The 18374-nt window shown below is 41.5% G+C and overlaps 1 protein-coding gene across 1 annotated transcript in view; it reads right to left on the minus strand.

Annotated features, from left to right (window-relative positions):
* The window catches only part of SPAG16 (sperm associated antigen 16), a 372092-nt gene that overhangs the window by 118721 nt on the left and 234997 nt on the right, over positions 1-18374 (minus strand). The window contains exon 14 of the mRNA XM_054515419.1: positions 4319-4384. Within this exon, the coding sequence (XP_054371394.1) occupies positions 4319-4384 (66 nt within the window). The remainder of the gene's footprint in view (positions 1-4318; positions 4385-18374) is intronic.

Raw genomic sequence — 18374 nt, forward strand, 5'->3', positions numbered from 1 at the left:
TGCCACCAAATGAAATGGGGGTGTTTTGACACAGATTTTTGTTCCTTGCCATGACAGAGAAATGGAATAGATTTTTTTTCACTTCTAACAGTGTTTGATGGCCTGAAAATTGTTAACTAATGATAATAAAAATCTGTACTTAAAATGTAATTCAGTCCTGTAATTATATTTCTTATGCATGGAGACAGAAATAAACTAGAGGAAGAACCTATTAGCCCTTTTGCATGTATAATTGAACATGTTTGATATTACTGGGTAACCTTTGTAAGCAACTGGCTTTGAGTTTATGCAAAGAGGTGAACACTTTGAATACATAAATAACAATAGGACCAGATAGGTTTTTGATTTTGTATTCTGTTCTTTTCTTGTTTGTGTCTGTTAGATGCAGTCAGACATCCCTGGCTTATCTGGCTATCCATAGAAACATCTGAGAGATCTGACTTTTGCATCATTTGGGTGCAGTAATGAATAAGAACTGACATCAAATATCAATATTATTGGCCCAGCTAAATGGTAGCTGACATCCAACTGGACTGCTGAGGAGGTAAACAAAATTGAAATTTTTTTTTTTTGTTTAAAAACTGTCTGACATTATTTGCCCTTCAGTAAATCAATGGAGGAATGACCTAGATGCTGTTTGCATTTTGGCCTGGGGAGGTAAAATTGGACAGTTGTTCTCAAGCATATTTTTTATAGTCTTTTGGGTTTTCCTAATATAACCAGTAATTCTAAAAATATATATTTTTTTTTTTAGGGAAACTTGGTAAGCACTGTAATGATTCCTGAACCTGCAGATATGACACAAACACAGCATGGCATACTTCTATTTGGACACAAACACATATATACAAACACATTAGGAGCAAGCCTTGTTCTACTTTAAATTCATGACTCAATCAAGCATCTATAGTCTTTATACTTCATTAGCAGAGGTGATTTACCATTGTAAAGAAGGAACAGAGCTTACCTGAAATGCTGCTTGGGCCATATCCTAGTGCAAAATAAATATCTGAAACATTTTTCTCTACAAAGTTATTGTGTTATGGAAACATGGGACTAAAAGGGATGGTAACAGTAACTTTCAGGAGGAAAGGTGCAGTTTTCTATGTCCTCAATTCAAAAGCAGCTACGTGAATTTTGCTCAGATTTTATCAAACATTCCACAGGCAGAGAACCAACTTGGAAAAGTGCAGTATTTAAATGCTGCTGGAAGTGTTAAGTGCTGACATAACCACGAGAGCAGAGGTTTCTCCAGGGCACGGTGACTCCTGTGTCCCAACAAGGCAGGACCCAAAAAATGAGCACATTCCAGGTGCCAAGCTGGCAGTTCTGCTCCATAGAGAGCAGGCTAATTAGGGAATCAGCACTAATAAGAGTTCTGGCTGCAAACCTTGTCCACTTAACTAAAAAACTATTAACTACAGTTCAGAAGCATGGTGTAGTAAATAACTCTGATTTAATCAGTTTCACAGAGGTTAATGAGGATTTATTTAATTTGTATAAATGCATTATTCTCTTTTATCTTCTTCTTCACACAATACTCTTCCCCTTAATATTTGGACATACTGCCTGGATGCCTTTCTGATCTAACTAGAAAATGTATTCCTTGCTCTTGTGCAATTAGAATTTCATATTTTTTTTAAGCTTCTTTTGGCATCAAGCAGCCTGAGACAGGATTACCACAAGTCCACTGGAGTGATGTAGGAGCCCACTCAAACTGACCTATGTCCAAGCAGAAAAAGGAGTGAATCCCTTGGGATCTCTCTCCATTACAGCTCTGCACCCACAGAGTGTGACCATGTAGGCAACACTTCTGGCAAAGCATGGGATGTGCAGACCTGTGACATTGGGATATAAGAAAATATAACAAAAAAAAAAATCTAAGTAGGGATTTTTCAGCAATCAGCCTTCAGGTTTATAATTTTAGACTTCCTGGGCCAGGTACAAGCATTAGGTTGGACACTCTGGAAGTAATGTTGCACTTTGTCCAAACAGTTCATGATCAATTTCCAAAATATTTTCCATGAAAGTATTGTTGAAAATATGATTGTTTCTACAAAAACATTTTTCCTCATAAAATATACATTTTAAAACAAAAATATTGACACTCAAACCACCATAATCAGCTTGCTTAGGGTGGAGTATTTTAATTTTTTGATGAGCAAGCACTAGAGGGTAAGAAAATAGTTTTCAAATGCTATATTTGGCTGAAATATAGCACTTGCTTTGCCAGCCAGCTGTGAGACAACTGTTATTTGTACAACTCAAGGCCACTACTTAATTTTTCAGTAGCAGAATTAACTTTTACAATTGCAATCACAGCTTCTGGAGTTATATTCTTCACTCTGACCAATGCTGCACCAAATGTTTCCATTTTTACTAATTCAGTCACTGAGAATGTCAACCATTGATTTTAGTCTAGAGTTAATGCCAACTGTAATATTCCTTACCATAACTAAATGCTTATCTGAAAGGTTATCAACACATGGGCTTCCAGCTTCCTGTTAATCATTATAGGTCTCATGAGGCCCTTTGTGAATTAATACCCACATTAAGGACAGTGCTGTGGTATCTCTATAGGATTTCCCTCATCATGCTTGCTCCTGTGTCCTGGGTTGTAAGATGTGTGTATTCCATCCCCATCTGTCAGAGGTGGGGCAGCTCTCTTCTGTTCATGGGGCAGTTTTCTTTATCTCTCCACAACCCATCCTCCCTCCAGGAGATCTCTTCTGTTCATGGCCACTGAGTGTCCCTGCATGGCTGATCAAATTCCATCATCCCATTGGGAGATGCTCTGCCCAGGGGAGGAGCCAAGCATTCCTTCCTGGATACAATCTGACCCTGGGAACACCACAGCAGCCTTTGCCCACTGCATTCCCAGAGGAGCAGCTTTCTTCTCCCCTGCATTCCCAGAGGAGCAGCTTTCTTCTCCCCTGCATTCCCAGAGGAGCAGCTTTCTGCTCCCCTGCATTCCCAGAGGAGCAGCTTTCTGCTGCCCTGCATTCCCAGAGGGACACCAGGCCCATCTCCAGCAGCCCTGGAGCTTCAGAGGAAAACTCCCCCCTTGTGCAGGATCCCTGCTCCAGCAGAACCACAGCTGGCACTGCAGGAGGGCTGAGCCACCATGGAATGGCACTGTGCCACCACCCTGACACACAGGGGTCAGGTTGTATCCTGACTCTGGCAGTGGTGTTCTGTATTACTGCATTGTTTATTTTATTTTTATTTTCTTCCCTAATAAAGAACTGTTATTCCTACTCCCTTATCTTTGCCTGAGAGCCTCTTAATTTCAAAATCATAATAATTTGGAGGGAGAGTGTTTACATTCTCTATTTCAGGGGAGGTTCCTGCCTTCCTTAGCAGACACCTGTCTTTTCAAACTGAGACATCCTGTTCAACAATCTCTGTTCCCCACCTCTCAGTGTCTCAGGGCACTGAGAGGCAGGTTGTGCCTGTCAAATACAGATAGATGCACACAGCCAAGAAAGAATTAAGATGCCTTGGGAATTCCTATTCCCCTCCCTGACATCAGTTTATCCCATACCTTCTGCTGTGCCAGCCCCTGGGGTTTGCCCTACAAACACACAGGGCTGGCAGAGCAGTTGGCAAAGCAGCAGCTGATACTGAGCAAGAGGAGAATATTCAGGATCTCCAGCAGGAAAAATTAGTACCTTGCTCTGCCTGTAATGAAGGTGCCAGTGGGAGCACAGGAAGCAGGAACACCACAAAGTTCTTTTTCAGGAAAGATGGTCTCTGAGAGAAAAGGCTGCTCGTGGTAGCAGATACCAACACATGCCTCAGCACTTCCACACCAGCTTTAAAGAGCAGTGTGGCCAGGAGAGCTGCAGGAATCGTATATCACAAATGTTTAGGTCAGAGTATTTCATATGGCCTCTTAGAGCCATTTGGGAGAAATTCCTTCCCTTCCAAAGTTATCAGTCATTCAGACAGCAGTCTGTCACCAATCCCAGTCAAAAAGGTTCATTTCAGACAACAGCTATAAATAACCACCCAGGGAAAAAAACCCAACAAAAAAATTCATTTAAATGAAGTAATCGATGATCCAAGAGAGGAGAATGGCTTAAGCATCATGCACTGATCCAAGGAGGAAGGAGGGAGCAGCAAGGAGAGGGCAGCTCTATTGTAACAGGCACTGGGGCTCTGCTCTGGCTGGCAGGTGGGACCACTCTGAGCCACCAGATTCTGAATCCAGCCCCAGAGGTCTGTGTGTCACCAAGGAGCAGGACATGATGGGCCAGAGCAAGGAACATGATGGTTAAAGGGAAAAAACAAAAGGAAATCTGCATGCAGAACTTACCTTCCTGTTGAATGTAGCATGATTACAGGAATGCACGTGACCCTGGAATGTGTAAACACGGAGACCCTAGGAAAGAAACAAACAAAGAGCATTTAAACCAGTTACTGCAATGTAAGTAATGCTAGAGCCTAGGTGTAAACAGAAAGACCTTGATTTTATGGCTGTGTGAAAATCAAGACACACTGTGTGATACAAAGCCAGCTCCTGGTTGCTGGAACAGGAACATTTTGCACCATTACTAAGGATGTATCTCCTCACTTTCAATGGCAGCCAGCAGAAAAGGTGCATTCAAATATCCCCAGGTAAAGCCATGCCCTGGCTGGAGGGCTGCAGTTAGAACGTGGAATTGCTCCTTCCAAAACACTCAGGCACTGAGTCAGTACATGCCTCTTGGTACTCCACACACACCAACTGAGGCTTCCTTAAGGAATCACAGGCATGAAATCAAAATTAATTATCTTTTGTCATCTTCCACATTAGGCCATAGGTGACCTACATAGTGCAGTAACATATGTCAGATGTCATCATTGATATCTGGCTTGTTCTCCCAGTACAGGAGCCATCCAACCACAGTATCTCCTGCTAAAAACCCTGAAATCTTCAGGATGGCAAGGCACAGGTATTGAAAAGAGATGCCCTTCTCTGTTTTCATAGAAACCAGTGGCTTCATGGGTTAAAAAATACTTCCTGTTAAAAGTGAAGCCCAGCTTGGAGCAGTGCAATCGTATACTGAAGAACAGATTTTCCCTCTAAGAAAGCATTTTATTAACCAGCAATTGAAAGACAGTTTGTTGCATTTTCAAAAAACCCAAACACAAGATCTGAAATTCCACTACTCATCCTGGTCTTGAATAAATCTCACAGGAGCAGGGGTAACATAGGTTAATCATATGTCTGTCATGCTTTTGGAGTTTATATAATCAGCCTAATCCCATTTTATTTCCCTGATTAAAAAAAAAAAGTAACTCCTACTCTGACATAAGAAATTTGAATTCTCTTTTTCACTGATAAAACCTCCTACATTTTATCATCAGCATGTCTAGCAGCATATTCTCACTGTTTGCAACAAGCCCTTTCAGAAAGCAGTTAATGAGCTTTGACCACAAAGTAATTCTGGAGGGACACTCCCCAATAATGCTCTGTGGTTCATATTATATCTCTGAACCACTTAGGAGAACTCAGCCCAACAAAGCAGCAGTTCAAGGGGATTACATTGTTGTTGTAAATATCTCAGGGGTTAAGAGCAAAGAGGGGAAGGAGCTATTGAGGCTGAAGAGCACTGTTGATGCAGGAACATATGGGGATTCATTATCTGCAGATAAATTCCAGTGGAAAACTAGAAGACAGTTCTTGAACAGAGAGATGCAAAAACTTTCTCCACTCCAAGTAGTGGGGATAAAAAAAAATCTCATTACTGTAAGAAGCTGCTTGAAAAGCCTGGAAATAAATGACCTTCTCCTGTATGTGATCTTTTGCCTGGACTTGAAAACCAAGGAGGCTCTTTCCAGTCTTGCTCATATGGCATTAGAATACAAATCTCTGATAAAGCCCAGCATTTAATGCTGCACAGAATTCCTTTAGTTTAAAAAAAATGTCACCCAAGGGAGGGAGCAGGCTACTTTGGCAAGTGCCATTTTGTATCTCATTGTATTTTTCATTTACCTCTCTGTGTTGAAGTAGTTCCTGTCCAAGGCCACATGGCTATTGTGATCATACTAGGAAATTGGTATTATTCCCATAAAAGTATTGCAAGGCAACAAGAGAAAAAGGCTCTGAACTATTAAAAGCTCTGTATTTAAAGAGCACACCATCCACCTTGAGCATAACAAGGTTACCAGAGCACAGTTCTTGAGTCCTCCATGGTTTTCAACAGAGTTACAAGGGGAAAGAGTGCTAAAAAACCCACTCCAAAAGCCCTGCATATTTATAAGATAGATATTAGATATAGGCTGGATATCAGGAAAAAGTTCTTCCCCCAGAGGGTGCGGGGCACTGAACAGGCTCCCCAGAGAATGGGCACAGCCCCACGGTTGCCAACAGACAGGGTGGGATTCTTGGGGTGTCTGTGCAGGACCAGGAGCTGGATTGATGATCCCAGGGGATCCCTTCCAGCCCAACAGATTCTGTGATTCTGTGATTTCTAAATAATAAAACATGAACCAATAAATGCTGATACAAGGAAAATGTTAATAATTATAAATTCACTGCTGGAATAGAAATGTGATTACACAAAATTCCCTAAGATTGACAGGCAACTTAATTTGATAATGGTAAAAGGATAGGAGACAAAGATAACCAAACACACATAAGCAGTCTAGTGAGAAAAAATGTCAAGGACATGAGATGTACCTTGTGGCCCAGCAGCAATATCGATTGCACCCAGCCCATGGTAACAAACCAAGTGTTGGTGCATGTTTTGCATGTAAAAAGTAGCCCTTGTAAAATAACTGCTGCTGCTCAGCAGGGTGTAGTATTTACCCTCAGACACTCTCAAATAGCAGTACACACACAGCAACCTTTCCACAAACACAGAAAAAGCATGCTGTCACAAACCAGTGGGAAAAAAGAAAACCACACAGATGCTGCACAAAATGGATGTGAACTTTCAGCTTTCCCTCCTTAAGTCGATTCAGTATAAGCCCTCTGAAAAGGATTTTAATAAAAGTAATAATAATGATAATAAAAGTGAGACAAAGGCAATGGTTCTGCAAAGTGTTTCTCAATACTATCAAAACTTAATTTCCAAAGTACCACTTTATTTTTATTCAGTGCACAGCTCAGGTTTTCTTTACCAACACTGGGAAATCTGAGTTTTGCAAACATAAAAACAGATCTGGAAAGCTACTACTTGGCTGTAATACCAAATAGTAATAGATATTCTGTGGACCAGAATTCAAGTTAACACTGAGCTTTCAGCACCAAGAGCTCAGCAGCAGGTTAATGAAATCCCTTTTGCACATGCATTCTGCTTTTCAGGCTTTAATTATAAAATAATCCACTATAGCACCACCAGTGCTTCATGCAGTGTGGAACTGAACAGGGTTCAGTTGCAACCTGGCTGCATCTGCCATTTCAATGAGTTTCTTTACGGTTCAAGTTGAGAACCTGAACTACTGTTCAAGTTTCTTTGAGGTTCAAGAACAAACATTTGGGACTTCACAAGGAGAAGAGCAGGGAAAAAGAAGGAGATTGACATTAGGACAGTTCTTAGTTAGGGGAAAATTGTGGTCCTTTGCTGTAGCCTGAAGGTCTCACTGACCATCACCCCTTACAGAAGGAACAATCCCAAACTGAGAGCAGGAGCAGCAACGAAACAGCAGAGCAGAACTCTGAAATTGGAAAAAGGCCCATTTCCCCCACCTTTAACCCATGGGGCCTAGCCAGTCTCATTGCATTGGACATGCCAGCAGTATAAATCATGGAAAATACATTATTATTGTCAACTGAGTCTTGACTGAAACATTAATGGAGGAAGTGTGAGTTCCATTCCCTCCTTGAGCTATTGTCAATTACATTAATCACCATCCAGTCTTCCTCTGCAGGAAATACATTGATAACAGCAATATTCAAAGAAAACAAAATATGAAGTGATCTTCATTGTTGAGATTTTGGAGGTTTTTACTTATTATTCCCACATGCACACACACATATAATTTTCCAGTCTGAAATCCAGAAATTAACATTAGAATCAGTGGTTAGAAACACTCTGGCATTATGCTGTGGAGCCTATCAACCCTTCAGCTTCCACTGAATGCAGGCATTAATTGCCTGCCTTGGACTGGAGCTACCTAAAAGATTCCTGAGAGAGAAAACATTCCTTTGTCAGAATGAAATCTGGTATTGTGGAAAAGCAGCCTGATCTTTGGAGCTAGGGATCTCTGAGCAGTAATCCTGCTGCGAAAGTAGTTAAACAAGGTTTCTAAATTCAAATTATTTTTTTGTTCCTACTTTCAAAGGATAAAAGCCCAAGATTTGGGAATCAATAGTAAAATTCTGCTGTAAATCCTTCCTATTGTGTCCACATAGATATAGGAATACCAGGGTAAGACAAGACAGGCTGAAGACAATCGTAATTAATTTGCTTCTTTGCATTGCAATAATTAAGTTCCACCTTTAACTATGTAACACAGCAGCTGAATCTTCCTGTACTTGTTTTAATTACCATTTCAACAGCAACAAACTAAAATTCCCAGACTTAACAAACCATACTTCATGCACCTCTGGAGAAAACAGTCAAAACCAGTAGGGTGTCATTTGAAAGCTATTAATGTTTCTGAAACTCTGCTCTTTTGGTTTTCTTTCTGGATTTTGAATGCTTTGCTGTATATGAACATCTGACACGAACAAACTCACTTTGCAGGTCCAGAATCAAATGCATTAGATCAAGCTGGGTGTAATATCCTAGTCACAATAGGTAATTATCTTTATGAGTTTGATATGAGCTTTTAGATAACAACATTTGAGTATGAGATTTATCTAAACAGTGTTCAGATAGGAGATTTATTTGTAATTTCTTGGTTCATTTAGAAATTAACTCAAAGAAATAATGTTCATTCAGAAGGACTAAACTGAGAAAAGTGTTCAAACCATGAAGCAATCAGCTGTGGAAATGTTCACCTCATTCTCTTTATTAAAAACAAACAAAACCTCCCAACAGTTCTTCATGAAAGGTTTAATTGTGTTTGGGGTAAAATGAAAGTTCTGAGCTTACATAGGTAGAATTTTCCCAGCAAATCAAATATTGTAATGCTTTGGAAGCTCCCTTGGCTGGACCTGAACTTTTCCTAAAGCAGGGAATGTTCAGTGTCCTGTGATTTCTGGCTACCAACTCACTTGGAAGCTCTAACTCTCCTCCTTCCTTGTTGGATCTGGACAAGAGTTTCCATTTTCATAGCTAAGTGCAAAATTAAAACTGGGCATATTTCTCATTCCCATGCCTTATTCACAATATGGCCTGGCTGCCTCAGCCAGCACTGGGGAGCTCCACAGGAATGAGGCAGATCCAGCAGAACTGTGGCTCCACCATCCCTCCTTGCCATGAAGCGGGAGACATCAAAAAGGACTTGGACCTCTTCACGAGAGCAAGAGGTCATTTTTAGGAGAGAGAAAACTCATTTTCATGGGAATGATGGGTAAGCACAAAAACTGGAAGAAAGAGCCAAAGAATGTCTGCCTTTTCTAGCACTTTCTTCCCCAGCCCATCCCGACCATACAAGGTTCAACAAGGGAAAGTGTACCTGGGATGAGGCAACCCTGGGTGTATGGACACACTGGGAAATGAGATGCTGGAAAGAAGCACCCCAGAAAGGGACCTGGGGATCCTGGTGAGTTGGATCTGAGTCAGCAGTGCCCTGGAGCCAGGAGGGACATCCCTGTCCTGGGGGATCAGGCCCAGCACAGTCAGCCAGGCTGAAGAGGGGACTGTCTGCTCTGCTCTGGCCTGGGGGGAGGCAGTTTTGGGTTCCTCAATGTAAGATACTAAGCCATCAGAGAGCATCCAAAGGGCAACAAAGATGGTGAAGGGCCTTGAGGGGAAGGTGAATAAGGAATATCTGAGGGCAATTGGTCTGTTCAGCTCAAGGAGACTGAGGGGAGACTCACTGGAGCCTGAAACTCCCCTGTGAGGGGAAGAGGAGGGGCAGACACTGATCTCTGCTCTGTGGGGACCAGTGACAGGACCCTAAGGAATGGCCTGCAGCTGTGTCAGGGGAGATTAGGGCTGGATATCTGAGGAAGGTCCTTCCTCAGAGGGTGCTGCTGAGGCTCCCCAGGGAATGGGCACAGCCCTGAGGCTGCCAGAGCTCCAGAAGCATCTGGACAATGCTCCCAAGGATGCACAGGGTGGGATTGTTGCAGTGTCCTGTGCAGGGCCAGGGGTTGGATTGATAATCCTTGTGAGCCCCTTCCAGATCAGGCTATTCTGTGTTAATAACTCATTCCAGCAGCCCCCTGCACACCCCAGGCTCTGTGTGTGTCCCCTCAAGGCCAGTCCTGCTGGCAGCCAGCGCCACTGTCCATCTGCCCCATCCTGTCCCACTCCCAGCAGGCAGAACCCCATCCATCTCCCAGTCAGACCAGAGGCCTCACAGGCACATCAGTGCAGTGCCTGAGCAATGAGCACTGAGCAGATCTGGAGAACAGTTCTGCCATCTGTCACCACAGAGTTTGCTCCATGAACTCGAGAACAGAACCCTCAGTGCAAAGTTTGCTTCTATTCTCATCATTTGGAATAGACCTTGGGGGGAAAAGAATCACACAGAGAAGGTTTCTGGATGTTAGAGCAGGGGTAAGGCCAGGGCATTACTCTGATGTTTTGTAATCCCTTCTTTGGGGAGTAAAATTAACTTGCCACCATTTGTGTGCTCTGTTACATGAGGATTCACAGAGGCAGGTGTGTGCACCAAAACCGAGGTACATCAGCTGACAGGGGCTTTTTAAAAAAAAAATTGTTATTCATCTTCCCAAAGAAATGGAAAAGAATTTTGAATCTCTTTAAAATGCATGAACTTCTATAACAACTTTCATACAGTGAAACATTAAAAACTTGAGAAGCAGCATTTTTCTAAATCTGGTAGGTAATAAAAACTAGAAAGAGAGCTCTGCCTGCCAGCTAAGCCAAACACCATGCTCTTCATCACAGAGCAGCCTTCCTTTCACTGCACAGTTAGTAACACCTGTTATTAAATAAATCAAAAAACTTAATTAACCTTGCTCTGGAATACCCCTGAATTACCTCATTTGTGGAGGTCTGAACTTTCACCTGAATGTAGTATTAATATACCTTTTACACTGATGATGCAGGCATATTAATCTTTCATAATTAGGATGAGAAGTATGTTTCTAGGCCAAGACCTTGTATGCTAAATCTGTTCAAAGTGAACCTCTAAGGCTCTCCTAAAAAACCTTAAAAACAGGAGTTTATAGTAGAAATGCTGACAGATTATATTCTTGCCAGCATAATACAACCTGACTCAAAGATAAATGTTTCATGAATTAAAAAAGTTGAAAAAAGCTCCTCTGTTCAGCTTTGTTCTCAAGATGAAAGTGAATTATCTTTTTGTCTTCTACTGACACTTGGATTTTTGTACTGCAGTCTGCAGAAAACTGTAACCACAGGCAATATTTAAACAGACATGACCGTGTGGGATTCTCTGCACACTCAACTCCTGTAAGAGACATCAAACTTCCAGCTGCATAAGGAGGAACAAAGGTTTGATGGGAAGCAGATCCTTTCTTGTCCCTGCTTCTGTGAAGAGAGGGAAATGTCACCTCCAGTTGAAGAGATCACACAGGAGCACAGTCCCACCTGCAGGGCCCGACAGGACAGGCAGGGAGGGCAGGGAGAAATGCCTTTGCTGCACCCATCATTCCTCTACAGAAAATAAACAGTATAAAGGAATCCCTCCAAGATATTGGAATTCTGTCAGTGTATTATTGCCCTGCTTGGTGCTGGGGTCATTAGCAGAAGCTGCTGCATCTTCCTAAGGATCCATAAGGCAGCTGAACAGAAATCACCCTGCCAGCAGCAGGAGAGCCAAATTCCAGAAGTGCATTCCTCCTGCCCAGTGTGACTCTGGGAGTTTCAAGGCTCCAGGGAGGGAAGGATCAGCAGTTCAGGGCCAGGGATGGCCAGGGAAATCCTGCTGTGGTAATGTGAGCTGCAGATTAACCCAGAAACTTTGCAGCACTTTCAATTAACTTGGCATTCCATTGCTTTGCAAAACAGAGCAGCCATTTCCAGGAGAGCAATGCCTGAATGACAGGAACCTGCTAGGGCTGCCTGAAATTAAACACCACGAGCTCTATTACTTTAATGTAAAAAAGATCAAAAAGATGAATTATAAATGAGCAGAAGCTTCTGGTGGAATAGAACTGGAAAAGTTACAAGTGTAGTGCAAGCATAGAAAAAATACAAAATCATTTCTGTTGGCCTTGAAAATTAAATTATATGAAGGCAGAATAAAACAATGAATACACTATTTAATTATATATAAGAAAAAGTGAGAGCAATCCATGTGGGAAATAATTTCCTCCTTACCTGACTATGAGAAGTTGCATATGAGCCTGAAGGGCCTTAGTGCTCTTAAAAACTGAAACTAAATTTTGGCCAAAATGCCAAATTGTTGCCTTCTGTGAATTCCTATCAGAACAATGATCATTTGTTTGTAGCAGGAGAAAGGAAAAACTAAGTGGCTTTAACTGCAAAAGTCAGTACAGAGATAAAAGCAGGTGGATACACAGCCATGTTTATTAGAGTAAGACAAGGGAGGTGGCCCAAACATTAAAAAAAAAAAAAGAAAGAAAAAAGAAAAAGCTCAAAAATTTCTTCCCTTCAGAGTCAGCAAAAATCAAGAGTAAGCCAGTAAGATCAAAGTTCTTACTTGTCTGACAGCCATTGGGAGAGGGTTTACTTCTATTGGAATAAAGAAATTTGTAAGCCTGCCGCATTCACAGTGTGAATTTTGTTCTGTCAGTCTCCATGCATCGAATGCATCTCAGTCAGGTTTCAAATGGCAGATGCACAGCAAAAAATACCAAGAAAAGAACAACAAAACAGGGCAAACCTAACAGAACGTGGCTGCAGTTCTCTTCCACCAAACAGCACTGCTGAACAGCTTTGCAAAGGCAGACTCTTCTTTGATTTCTCCATTAACCAAGAGGAAGGGAATTGACTTCCCAAAGAAGAGAGCTTGGCAAAGGAACCAGGATCTGAATGGAAGAGGAAAGCACACCTCCTGCTCACCATGATCTGCTTTTCCCAACTACTGCTGCTTTGGGAATAACAGCATTGCTGACCTGAGTGACCAGGATCAGAGAATAATCCAGACTATTTGGCTACAAACAATGAAGAAGTTACTAATTGGAAAAAGAAGCCCCTGCAAGAAAAAATCAAAATAAGGAAAAAAAGCAACTGTGTAGTTTAAGAAAAGTCTTTAGATATCAAAATTAAAATGAAAAAAACACCAGTAGAAGAGGAGAAAACATTGCAATTTGCTCTTACAAACACACTGTCCACAGATTGTCTACACCAGATCCTGCTTACATCATCCACAGATTCTGACTGAAAGGAAAAAAAAAGTTTGCAAAAGCCGATCGAAAATATTCCTAACCTTCTCCAATTTCAAATTCTGAATTCTGTAAGTATTTGAAATCAAATTCACACCAACATTTTCAGCAGTCAAATTTTCTAGAGAAAAAAGAAGTATTACAAGAAGATCTGGGTAGTGATGGAAGTAGCTCTCTTTTTAGTAAGTCTGCTGGATATTTAAGCTTTATTTTTTGTCATAGCACTGCTGCTGCAAAATAAAAAGCCTGTATTCAGTCCTGATACAAAGGGAATTAGGCAAAACACCAATTTTGAAATTCCTACTGCTTTAAAAAGTTTATTGATCACTCCACAGCATAATTATTTTAATAATTAAAAATATACTCTAGTGGCTTAGCTTTGTTAAGTTTATTAATGTTCCCCAATAAACTTAATGACTGAAAAGACATATGAATAAATATAGTTTTTAATCCATCAATACTGGCACCAGAACTGGTGACTGAACTTTTGGGATCAGAGCATGCAGCTATTTATGTCACCCTCAAAGAAGCAAGAGTAGAGAGCTAAACTAGAAAATCCTCACCCCACAACAAAGCAGATGTCATTAAAAAGTCATACATATGTACATAAATGCATAAATCCTTCCTGTGCAAGGAGCTGTCAAATAATAAAAAAATACTGAAAAAAAATGATTCCAAAGCAACATGAGATTTTCCTAGAATGTGTTTGTCAGGCGTGATAACAACGTTTAGCAACTGAGAGCAAGAGCTCTTCACCTGTTTTAGCACCGTTTTCCCAGGATTTTCTCATCCTGGCAAAAGACTGCAGTGACACTGAAGAGAAACAAAACTCCTGGCAGCCTTTTCAGAGGCCTCTAGTAAAATTACAGCATGATTGCATTACCTCTTAAATTAAAAAAAGTTTCTCACAAAGTTCAGCCTGTCAGAGTTGCCAGGATTAGATCTGGGACCAAATGTATTATGACAGAGCTCAATGCTGTATAAATATTAGATCCATTATTCAAACAGCTCACAGGACACCACCAGCTTGATTTTACAGTCACAAAATCTCCCTGTGAAATCTCTGCCCTGGGATTTTTCCCCAGGAAAGGAAAGGAAGGCTGTGGCATGGGCCCTTGTCTGAGCAGCAAGGAGATGTAAACAGCAGGGTCCCACTAAAGCAGCCTCAGACAAAAGAATTGCAGCCTTGGGCTTGGTGAGTTATTAGCAGCAGCCGGCTCTGTAATTGTCAGTGAAATAATCTCATTGACACATACAAGTTAGGAAATGGAGGGCTCATTAACAAAGCCTCCAGCCTTTATTAGATCATATAAATAACCAAGAGCGCCTGCAAAAGATCGATTACGGCCTTTAAACGTTTACTGAATCAGTGTTTGATTAAGCCAATTTTAATATGCAAATCAAGCCTAATTATCATCATTTGTCAATGTTAGTCTGCCTGAGCTCTAAACAACTACAGCTGCAAATATGGTAACACCATCATATTTCTCTTGCTTTTCTCCCCCTGCAAAGAACTGCAGAGAACACGACTGAGGTGCACTCTCCATGTGTATGAATGCTTTCAACACCACATTTCCATCCACTGTTTGAAGGTCAAAAAAGTGCTCAGCCTAGCATAAAATGGAGTGGAAATGTTATGCATTTTTTCACCCACTATTTTGCACAGTGCTTTAATTAATGTATTTCCTACCCCAACCCCTCTGGGAGCTTCTTTTCATGAATATCTATCCTTCTTCCATGCAGTGATTAAATAGGTGGGTTTCTAACACAGACTTTTGTCACTCAGAAGCTGATATTGGGACTTTTTTCTCTTCCTATTTCCTCTGTCCTGGGAATGGTAACCTTCTCATGCCGAGAAGCCACAGCACTATGGCAAATGAAATGAAAGTGGGATGCAACCAAGAGAACAGTGCAGCCTTCAGCATTGTCATGGGAGGAGCAGCTGGGGAGAAAACAAATGTCTGTGTTCTGATTCTAGAAGGAGTAAAATTAAAGCCTCAAAACCTCCAGGAATTTGTTTTGGGAAAGAGGGTGGGGCAGCTGCAATACAATCCTGGTAGAAATCATTCCCTTTTTCTAGCACTGCTGCTCTCCTGATGCCACAATGAGCTGCACAGATTAAAAAGAAGGAAGGGAAGCACTGCCTGCTGATCACTATTGCTTTGTTGCTGGTGCTTACACTTACAGTGAGGGAAATATGAAATGCTCCTGTTTGCAACGTTCCACAATATAGAAAGTCACTTCTTTGTTTTTCTTTGCCATTATGTTTTCTTTGCTCACATTCCCACCACTTTAGAGCCTGTAGCTGCCAAGCCCTCAGCTGGCTGAGGGCAAAACAAGAGCTTTCTACTTTTACTTTCTGTAATACATTTGGTATTTCTAAGCAAAACAAGTCCTCATGGAAGGAATAAAAGGAACATGCGGTTACAAAAGGCCATGAGTCTCTCAAGACAGAATGAATAAAAAATGTAACAATCAGAGGAGAAATGAAACACAAGAGACAACTTGAAAAGCCCCCAGTTCAAATGGTAGCAGAGTGGCTTTCGCTGGCATCTGGACTGGCTGGTGGATGAAAGGGCTCCCTGCAGGAACCACATTTGGGTTCATCTGGGTGGAGATCTGTCAGGAAGTCACTTCCCAACTTATTTTTGAAAGGTCTTCTCTGCAGACAGCCTTGCAGAACAGGGCATGTTCAATAAAATCTGGCCATGTTATTGTCCACACAGCAAGTTCACACTGAAGCTGGGTCAGAATAAAGCAGAAATTTGGGATGGGGGACAAACCCTTAGGTAGGAGGAGCCCCTGGCCTGTGTGAACTGCAGGCAGTGAAGAGCCAGTGCTGGAGAAGGGGCTCCAGCACAGGCAGGTACCAATTTCCTGCATTCCCCATATGTTCTCAGGGAACTGTACAGGGGCACAGGGCTCCCACAGGGACTAACAACAGCTTTGGGAGCTGTGGGTGCTTCTGGTGAATACCTGGACCTGAGGAAAGCACAGGAGTTTGAACTGAATCATGTGAGGGAGAGCCTGCAAAGTTTAGTTTTCTAAAGTCCTCCAGTAGCTGTCATGAAAAATGTTGACACTCTCTTACTTACCCTTCATTAGAGAAAATGGCCAGGATTTTCAGAGCTGGAATTCCAGTGGAACTGTGTGTACTGAGTGAAATAAGTTCACTTTCAGGAAATATCTACAAATCCAAGAGCAGGGAAGAAAGACTGGAAATCAAATGCAAGCTCAGGCACATGTAGTAGGCTTAGTGTAGAAATTCCATGCTCAGACATGGGAAACAAACACTTAAACCTTGGAGCTATTCCACCAGGACTTGGGCAGCGAAGGGAAAACCAGAGGAGCACTTCCCAAGTTCAGTTCATCCAGCCCTTCCCTCAGCACCGCAATGCTGCCTTGGCTGGTTTTGCACAGGGGATGTTTCCCTAAGAGTCACCAGCCCTGAGGTGCTTCAAACACACAGGAATTGATGGGAAATTCATGGCTGGGAGTTCTCATTTTCCTGGTCACCTTCAGGCTACTCAAATAACACTGGACAAGAAGCCTTCTGTTCTGTTCCAGCAGCAACTTCCCACCATGGATAGGGCTGTGCCCTGCTACATCTGCTCCAGTTTTCCCATCCAGTTACATACAAAACCAGCTACAAGTAAGCAAAGTTCTGTTACTCTGCTGTCCTCACTATTATTTCACATTCCACACTGATATCAAAAGTACCTGGAATGCATTTTGACATCTTCAATGGTCCCATTATATGCAGTCAGATGCCCATTCACTTTGTATCCTGCTAAAGGTGATGGAAAATTACCAACTTGCCCAAACGCCCTCCTATCTCAGCAAGATGAAGCAGTTCCTGAGTTAGACAGGGATCTGACAACTCCCTAAGATACACAGACATATCTAAAAGCAGATATTACTGTCAAAACCCAAAGGGTTTTAAAAATTAATGCAGAAAAGAAATGATCTGCATAAGACACGCACATCAACAACTCTGCTCGCTCCATAGCAATGTTCAGGAATCTTCCAAATTCAATGGTACTTCTCATGCAGAGATCTTCTCTGGGCTCAGCCATCTGAACACCAAAGTTCAAGAACATTGTTAAAAGAACTTTGCAGGTGAACATTTTCAACACATGATTTTGATTAGCAAAGAATGAAGTGCAAGCTAAGCTTTGTCTTTTCAGAAGGCAAAGGCAAAATATTATGTATCTTTTTTAAATGAGAAGTGCCTCCTTTGATAAAATGCTTTCACTTGGGTTTGATTACAACCCCCAACCTACTATTTTCATTTTTGCTCATTCTCCTTTCCTGTCTCCCTCATCACTAGGGTCAGCACACACAGACATCTCTTGATCTGAGAAGTAAAGCTCTTTCATTAGTTTTATTGGTTTTGAACTTTTCAATTTAAGCCAGAGCTTTACCGATTACTCAAAGACAGACAAGCATTTTTTCTTAAATAAGAAAAAGTTTAACATAAAAAAAATATTTCAAAAACAAAAGCTCAAAAGGAAATCACATAAAGCCCTTTAAAATGCACATGCATTTTAACTTGCATTCCAGTTCTGCAGATTTTCAAACAAAATTCTAAAATCTCACGAACAAGACAAGATGGCACAAGAAGCTTTCCACTACAAGACACCACATTCTGTTTATTTTCTCTCCAGTGAACTGAACTGCAGATAAATGACCCAGAAACCAGCAGGAAATGAGGACATATCACCAACAGGGGTTTATGAATATTATTTGTTAGAAGACGTAACTCTCTTAACAATACCTGACCCGTGACTAATTTCAGGGGGTCAGGGTGATCTTTGCCCTCCCCTGTGTAGGGCATTATTCTTCTCTAGAGAAGTTCAGAGGTTAATGAATAAAGTGCCAGCAAAGAAGAAACGAGACTGAGCAAGAAAATGCTCCTTCTTGGTCTCTGCTATAAATAATGCTCTCATTAAAATTCTGCCTTGGAAGAAAGGCAAGTCCATTAGTCTAG

The sequence above is a fragment of the Molothrus ater genome, chromosome 7, assembly GCF_012460135.2.
Source record: "Molothrus ater isolate BHLD 08-10-18 breed brown headed cowbird chromosome 7, BPBGC_Mater_1.1, whole genome shotgun sequence".
NCBI lineage: Eukaryota > Metazoa > Chordata > Aves > Passeriformes > Icteridae > Molothrus > Molothrus ater.